Here is an 8,325-nt window from a genome sequence, read left to right on the forward strand (position 1 = left end):
GTTTTGCATTGTTTATTATAGAACCAGAATTTAAATTAATAGGCATTTGTATTATTCCTTTATTTATTTCAATTGCATTGTTTTGAAAAGTTTATCAAGGGATTTTTTTGACAATGAAAAATAAAAGGAAAATAGTACAGTATTTTTGCCGAAAAAAAAAAAAGAAAAATTTTGTATTATATCATCATTTTACAGGCCAATTTTGTAAAATAAATTGTGAGAGAATTGTATCGTGAATCGAATCGTATCGGAAGTTGAGTGAATCGTTACATCCCTATTGAGCACTAGTACACAGGCTTGTAACAGCTTTCCCTGTGATTTAGAAAAAAAGTTTCAAATTAAAACTGACTCAATGTTAGAAATAGAGCTTCATTTTTAAATCTTGTATTTGTGTGCATCTTTCAGTTTTTAAGAACAGCATCAGTCCAGCATCTTTTGATTAAAATAAAAGTAGAAAATGTCACATGAATGATTGGAACAAGACAGCTAATCATCACAATTCCACAGAAGTGTAAATACTATTATCAATATACACTGACCAAACACTAACAGTTGAAATTTGATTCAGTTCTGCAAGATGGTTGTTTTATAACTGGTGCACTGAAAATGGAGCACACTGTAATACAGCTCTGATGAGTCCAATTGTCAGAGCCGTCTCACAGTGCTGGAGATCTGTAATGTGCTGAATGATCACAAGGAAAACCTCTTCTCGGGTTACATGTACAGTGGGCTACCTAGAGCAGAAGCGACACTAATCCAAAAATAAAAAGGCTGCTTGGACGTGATGACCTCACATTATTGGATGACCTATCACATATTTCCCAAACGAAATGAGTGCCAGTGCTGTCGCTCTGCGGTATGCAGTGTGCTGCATGCTAACAGTTAGAGAGAGCTGGGGGAACAAAATCAAACAGGCTGTAGATGTCTCTGTGTTGCAACCATAACATCATATCAGCGTGATGACAATGACAGTGATACAGCCCAGATAATAGAGAGGTTTCCAAGGCAGAGTCCTTTGACAGTGACAGGCTTAAGATGGAGGTTTAATTGTCATCCAGCACTACAAATTGGTCTCCATTTCCAGTGCGCGTGATAGTCATACAGAGGAAAGCACCTCCCCTGTGGAGTCCTGGGAAGGCTCTTTTTTCTCCACATCGATAGTGTGAATGGATCCTGACTTGATGGTAATGTTCTCTGTCTCCACCTCTCTGTACTTCCCTGATGGGTCCTTCTTAAACGCTTGTTTCAAGGAATTCTTCACCTCTGGGTCAGGACAGTATAGGTACTCATACAGGCCAGCAGCGAGAATCGCCCCAAGGATGGGACCCACCCAGTACACCTGTCATAAACACAGGACAAAACTCTTAAACCACATTTCACACTCAAGGCCTGGAAGATAATGGAACATAAAAAGTGTGTGACTGTTAAGTCAGATGTATCATATTTAACGTCTGCAAACTAAATGCGGCCTGCGCAATGATATTGCAGGGTATAGTAGAGAGAAAAGGAATTAATTCAGTAAAACATCAAAAGGTCTCGTTACAGATGTCTACGAATGAATCATTTTCATCATTATGGTATAAACCTGTGCACAGAAATATTAAATTATCTCAACTTTCTTTAAAAATACATTTTGTACTTTGCCAGACATTAAACCCCCTGTATGTGGCCCTTAAACTAAACCCTACATTAAGAGTAGCAGCAAAGGCTTCTTTCTGAAGTGGTTCCAACATTTAACATAATATTACATAGAGGGAATGTTTAAACAAGAAAATTATCCCGGTGTTGACTAAGGGGTCTATTCTCCCGTCTGGACTTATGGGCTTTTTTGCGCGCCTGCAGTTACGCACTTCTCTCCAACGCGTAATGTCCGGTCCAGGCTGCTGACACGTAAGGAGCCAAAAAGCGTGTATGTGTGAATGAAGAGCGTCCTGCTTTAATACAGAGGGATGTTTGCAGTGAAACAGAACTATTAACTTCCATAATACACAGTTTTACATATAAATTGTTTAAAGCGACCTGAGCTGAGCCTCATTAAAATATGTGTGGGAACAGTTTTTGGTCCATCCTCATCTGCATATGACAGCTTGTTTCACTCTGTAGTGGATCAAACTGTGACTTTACGTTGGACATAGCATGAAAATAGTTGAATCACTGTGACCAACGTGGACAGAAGTCCACGTTGGACTATTAATTGCGAAGCAACAGCTGAGTGATCACAGCTGCTGCTGTGTGACGCGCAAATCCGTGTGGCTTCAAATGTAACTAGGTCCATATTTCTATTGCAATATAATGTTTCACCTTATCGGGGTGCTGCACTTATTCCAGGGTTAGAAACGTGTAAGAGGAAAAGGACTTACGCACACCGGAGAATACGCGTAAAGCCAGATTTGAATGGGGACACCCACATTTTAGGGCTGCTCCACCCACAGTGCGTAACTGGGATGAAGGCACGTAGTGACTGACTTAAGTACAGGGGGAGAATAGCACGCAGCCAAAAACAGCGCTGCTGCGCGGCTTTTTGGACTTACGCGCATGGGAGAATAGAGCCCCAAATGAACACGTTTTAGTTATCACTGCTAACTGAAATTATAGCAGCTTATTATTACTCAGTATCAACAAAACAAGCTTTGCATGTATCATTATACTGTGATGTGCACATTTACAGGAGGTATTACAGTTGTCCAGGGGGAGGAACCCAGATGTGAGAAACAAACAGTGCTGATTCCATTTAACTTGCTGTGACATAAAGAAGAGAGGCGTCAATCATTATACACTCCAGTTCAAGTAATGCTAAACTAATATGTTTTTACCATTTTCTGTGACCCATGCACCCAATTACTTTCAAATCCATCATAAAATTCTCCTGACATTTGAGTTCTTGTCTGTTGGATCAGGAAACACATAGCTGACTTGTTTTCCTGAAGAATTGATTCAAGAAAAATTCATAATTTTCCAGCCCAATGCCTGAACGTTTGATGAGCAAAAACTTAAAGCTATTCCATATATATCCATTAAATAAATGTAAATCAATATCAATAATAATAATAATAATGTACACATGAATATAAAGCACTTAGAAATACTGAAATAAAGGCAACAAACTGAGATTAAATAAATCTATAATTTGTTTTACAATTTATAACAATACACAGTCATTGTTATTGCTGGTAAATGCAAGTCGCAAATGACTTCACCGGTGTGTTGATGCGTGTTCTTTCGCTGCAACTACCAAGTCCATTTCCTTGTATTGTTCTAAACTGCACCTGGCCAATAAAATGATTCTGCTTCTGATTTATTCCACGTATCTATTTAATTTTCATTTGTTTCCTACAATTATATCAATGACAACTCTGAGTTAAATTTTAACATTTTGTAGCCAAAGAACCCAATTAAGGTCACTAGGCTTGGCAAATTTGAATTAAGCTTGTTGACATGACTGCAAACCTTTGTATGATGTGAGTGCTCCTTGATATTTGGGACTATCTGGGATTTGTAATTCCTAATTCTTACCCAATGGTCCTGAAAGTTTAGTGTCACCATGGCAGGTCCAAAGGAGCGAGCAGGGTTCATGCTGGCTCCAGTGAAGGGAATCTGAAAGACAAATAAAAACTATTTCCATTCTTTTGGCTAAATGGTGACATCATGTTTAAAAATGTACTAATTTTCAGAGTATTTCAAACTAAAATAGGCATATTGTACGCTTTCCCCATACTGACCAATGGAGAAATCATGTGAGCAAACCGAAGATAACATTGATATCCTCTGCAGGGTTTGGATGCCCCCACGAGACTGGTTGCCACGCAATGGCAGCATTCATTAATGATGTGCATGTGGGTGTGAATCATTGTTAAGCTCACATCATTACTCGCTGAGCTGAAGGTAATCCTAATTGACAATGTTGGGAATGTGTCACGATGCTCGATTAGAATCTAAGTGTGATGTGTGAGATGCTTCTGTGGTTGGTTTAATAAAGATACAACTGTACATTTATCTTTATATCAGCTTATTTTGTTCACCCTGAACAGGTGTCATGTTTAGCTAACAATACCAGTTCATTATTACAGTAAACACTCTTATCTGTAGTCATTGATGACTTTGTTCTACAGTGACAATAAAATACTTACCTTGTTTTTGGACTGTTAGAGCACACACACACACACACACACACAAGCACACACACACACACACACACACACACACACACACACACACACACACACACACACACACACACACACACACACACACACACACACACACACACACACACACACACATTGGTTTTGAATTAATTGCTGAAGACAATAATTAGTTTTGCCAACAATTCAGTTCTATAACTTTATTGGAGTGCAAGGGGGATTTGGTGATGACTCTTGTTCTTAAAAATTCCCATATTCTGAAAAATGAAAGAAAAAAAAAACTATAAGAAAAACACTTTTTAAAGAAATACAATTGAATTATTAGAGGGTTACCCTCAAAAATGAATTTATAATCATAATATCAATAATAATTACAATAATTTAACTTGGTGCTTGCACTGAGTTCCCTTCTATTTTTTATGATAAACATTTTTAATGGTTAATGGGTGGGAATAAGTTAGTAATGTTACTTTACCAAATGAAGCCTGTTTGAATCTAAATCTAAATGAAACCTGTGTGTCCTGGGTTTGTATGTGTACTCTTGGTACTGCATTGGGATGGACTGGCCAGTACAGGGTGTTTCTGAGCTTGTTCCCTGAGTCAGCAAGCATAGGGCAAAATAGTCCAGTGCAATAAAATGTGCTAATAAGTATTTTTGGCTTTTCTAGGTTTGAGCGTTTCTTGTGGTAGTAACTAAAGCTGGAGAAAAACTATGGGGTTTCCTACTCTTATTCTTGGTTTTGAACAAACACATTTTTGGAATTGTCATTCCAATAACAAATCTTACACGTCTTCCAGAGTTTCCTGATACGAAACATTCTAAAATGCAACAAGTAAAATGATACGTTACTTTGAGATAAGAGTAACAAAATAAGGATATGAATTATAAACCCCAGGAGCTTGTTAAAGGAGTGCAATACTGACATGTACGTGTAGACTGTTCAGTAAATTTATCAGTTGTATGATGTGATTAAAAGTTTGCCCAATCCCACTGTCTCCTCTCAAAATAAAAGCCTGCATGAAGAACGAAACACTAACCAAAGACACTGGCTTTCAGCATTTTAACCTCTCTTGCCCAGGAGTTCAGAAGTTCTTTCCTAACAAGTGAAACAAAAACACATAATCATCCATCTATTCATTTTATGACCCGATTGCTCCTTCTTTCAAGATCGCAGGTCAAAGACACATCAGAGAAGTTGTTTGTTTGAACCCCCACCAAATGAATGGACACTTTATAAAATTACTCCTATTTTAAATGAGGACCTCTAAAAGGGCAAATACTGTATAATTGCCTAAAAATGCCATATTTCATACAATCTTCTAAAAAGTATTTAAAAAGGTATTAACTACTGGTAATTTTATGTTATTTATTTTTAAATAGGTTAGCTGTATCTGACTTCCTTGTGGTTACTTACTGCAAACAGATGACCAATAGCTACAGCAAAGCCAATGGCAAGTCCTGCAGAGCCGCCCAGGTCAGTGCGTTTGGGATCACACGTGGCAAAGACTGTGAAGACCAGTTCAAACGTAACGAGCAGCTCCACCAAGAAACCATGGCCTAATGAGATTTTAGAGTTCACCTTTGGAAACAGAGTGTTTTAATAAGTTACCCACATTTTTCATAAAACGGTGTACAGTACACTGAACATGGTGTTCTTACTGTGGTTACACCGAGGGACCCTCGAAGGGCAGCAGGTGTGACCAGGTAAAGAATCCCAGCCCCTGTGATGGCTCCGAGGCACTGAGCCAACACATAGAACACCGCTTTAGCCAGGCTCAACTTCCTTGTCACCACCATTGCAGTGGTGACAGCAGGGTTTATGTGGCCACCGCTGATGTGACCAAAGCACTGCACCATGGTGGCGATGCTGAGGCCGAAGCAGAGGGAGATGAGGACGAGGTTCGGGGGAGGAGGTTTCTCCTCCTCTGCAGCCCAGTTGATGGTGGAACCCAGGCCAAGAAAGACAAAGATAAGAGTGGCCAGGTATTCTCCAGAGACGGCCCTCCAGAAGTCCTTGGTCCAAATCCCTTTAAACGCCACCATTATGCAATGACAGCTGCAGCAGGACAAGAAGCTCCTGTCAAAAAGTACGATGAGAAAATTGATGTGTAGATTCCTACATGTGTGGATGTGTATGCATACAGTATATGAGGTTAGAAATGAACTAAGCCCTGTCGGAGGAGCTGCCTCTGGGCACAACATTTAAAACTCCACCAGGGATTTGAGCCAGTGACTTTCCATGCCAATGTACCATGCTGAGCATTCTTCAAACGCTGTGTGCAGAGGCAACAGATCACTCTTGGAATAAAGCCATAAAAGCAACATTTAAATGCATGACCTATACTCAGGTTAATGTGGAAAAAAAGACCAAACATGCATAGATTAAAAAAAGTGGTAAAAGCTTCTAAACTTCAATCACAGAAACACACTCATGCAGTCACTTCTTTTGCACCATCAAAGGCTCCAACTTACCAAAAGCCTTCTCTATGACTCACTCTCCTCGTTGTAATAGCTTCACTCATGTACTCAACCAGTAGACACCTCTCACATCCTCACGTCTACTACACCACTTCAGATGGTTCTGTCCTGCAGTACTTACAGAAGAGCAGCAGGTTGTGTGAATACAGGATCAGAGCAGAGTGTCAGTCTGTCACAAGTACATGATCCACACATTGCATCCAGCAGCTTTATTAGGTTACTACCCGAGCATCCGCCTCACAGGAATTAAACACTGGGCTTGGGTTGGGGGAGGAGTCAGGGGATCTGCTGCTTGTGCAAACAGCTCAACCCCACGGCAGCTCAGTCTCAGCACCTCAGTCATCAAAACTGAACAACATCACTTTGGAAGAGACTGAGCATTATTATCACTATCCTTTCCTGAAATGATCATTACTGTTTATTCTTTAGTCATTGCATCATCATTACTGACAATGTGTATGTTAGTGGTTTGACATAGTAGATGCTGATAATATTCCTGCCGTTTTCAAATCTGTTTTCCACAAACACAATAAAAAAACAAACAGTTTTGGCACCAAAACTATTGTTTGGTCAATGTCAAGTACCTCACTTCTGGTGTACAGCAACCATATTCACCTGCCCGAATAATCAATACCACTATAAGTAGATATACTAAGATTTTAAATATGTATATGGTTCAAACTTCAATAAAGCCACACCCGCACACACACACACACCTGGTGTGGAAATCCGACCCACTTCCGAGTTAAATCCCGCCCACTTTCAAGTTAGGCCACGCCCACTTCGAGTACAGATACAGATAATTCATATGATTAACAGATACAGATAATGCTGTACTCGCTCATCCCTAATAATTATTACAACTTTTGGAAAAAAAAAAAAACAAATAATAAATTGTATTATTTGCAATGGGTTTATAAGTACAAAGGTATTTTTATTGGGGCTACGTTTTGGTGAAAGCTGCAAATCTGTAGCGTGTATGGTTGATTTATTCTGAACTTTAGAGGCTTACTGTAGCCCCATCTTCAGAACTATGGCCTGTTTTTGCAGCTGAGGCATTCTGGCATAGGACATTTGTGCAAAATTTGGTTATTTTTTTGCCCATTTGAAGCATGATTTCCTTTAAAGAAGAATGTACAGGATAACAATAGGTTTCTAAATAATAACCCTAATTAAGTTCTATTAGTTTGTGAGTATAGTGAGAATAGGGTTAGCATTAGATACAAAAGATTGTGGCTTGGGGTGAAAACAGAAAGCTACTTACATTTTGAGAATATTTTACAAAAAAAAAAAAAAAATGAGCATGGGCATATATATATATATTTTTACTGCCCTAGATTTCAATAATGTTTACACCAGTCTTTTGTCTTTTTTAGTGTGTAAATACATTACACATGTTAAATTCCATGTTTTTGCCAGGTGTTATGTTATTGAGAAAATATTAACTTTCAGAACTTTCACTTCAAGATCCAGTTTAAGGATGCAGTCACTGACCATACCAGTAACCCTCTTTTAAAGAGACTTCCCTACAAAATACATATTTTACGTGTTAATATTTGACTCATGTTGCCTTCTAGATACAGGCCAATGCACATGTGAAAAGGTTCAGAGCCTGGTGAAAATGACTTTGAATATAACAGGTCATTGAAATTTTAAATACATTTTTGATCATCAATGTTTACCAGTCTTTACACTTCTCTTTAA

General features: G+C 38.8%; 1 protein-coding gene across 4 annotated transcripts; it reads right to left on the reverse strand.

Annotated features, from left to right (window-relative positions):
• Positions 1 to 368: 368 nt before the first annotated feature.
• Positions 369 to 6,845, reverse strand: aqp4 (aquaporin 4). 4 transcript variants are annotated; one of them, XM_028473521.1, is made up of 5 exons: positions 6,616 to 6,845; positions 5,803 to 6,199; positions 5,558 to 5,722; positions 3,514 to 3,594; positions 369 to 1,339 (listed from the first exon to the last, which is right to left on the reverse strand). In XM_028473521.1, the coding sequence occupies exons 1-5, from the start codon at positions 6,663 to 6,665 to the stop codon at positions 1,097 to 1,099; spliced, it is 936 nt and encodes a 311-aa protein (XP_028329322.1). In that variant the 5' UTR covers positions 6,666 to 6,845; the 3' UTR covers positions 369 to 1,096. The 4 variants fall into 4 exon arrangements, with proteins under 4 accessions (XP_028329322.1, XP_028329321.1, XP_028329320.1 ...); XM_028473520.1 differs by having other exon boundaries at positions 5,803 to 6,220; XM_028473519.1 differs by having other exon boundaries at positions 5,803 to 6,220; positions 6,743 to 6,827.
• Between the last annotated feature and the right edge of the window lie 1,480 nt (positions 6,846 to 8,325).

This window comes from Gouania willdenowi, chromosome 17 (genome assembly GCF_900634775.1).
Source record: "Gouania willdenowi chromosome 17, fGouWil2.1, whole genome shotgun sequence".
Lineage (NCBI taxonomy): Eukaryota > Metazoa > Chordata > Actinopteri > Blenniiformes > Gobiesocidae > Gouania > Gouania willdenowi.

Bases quoted from the DNA above. Each gene is read 5' to 3' on its own strand.
- aqp4 (XM_028473519.1), bottom strand. From the start codon at position 6,816: ATGTGTGGATCATGTACTTGTGACAGACTGACACTCTGCTCTGATCCT. The intron at 6,221-6,742 runs GTAAGTACTGCA...ACTTTTTGACAG, and splicing joins ACACAACCTGCTGCTCTTCT to GAGCTTCTTGTCCTGCTGCA. The intron at 1,340-3,513 runs GTAAGAATTAGG...TGTTTATGACAG, and splicing joins TAAACTTTCAGGACCATTGG to GTGTACTGGGTGGGTCCCAT.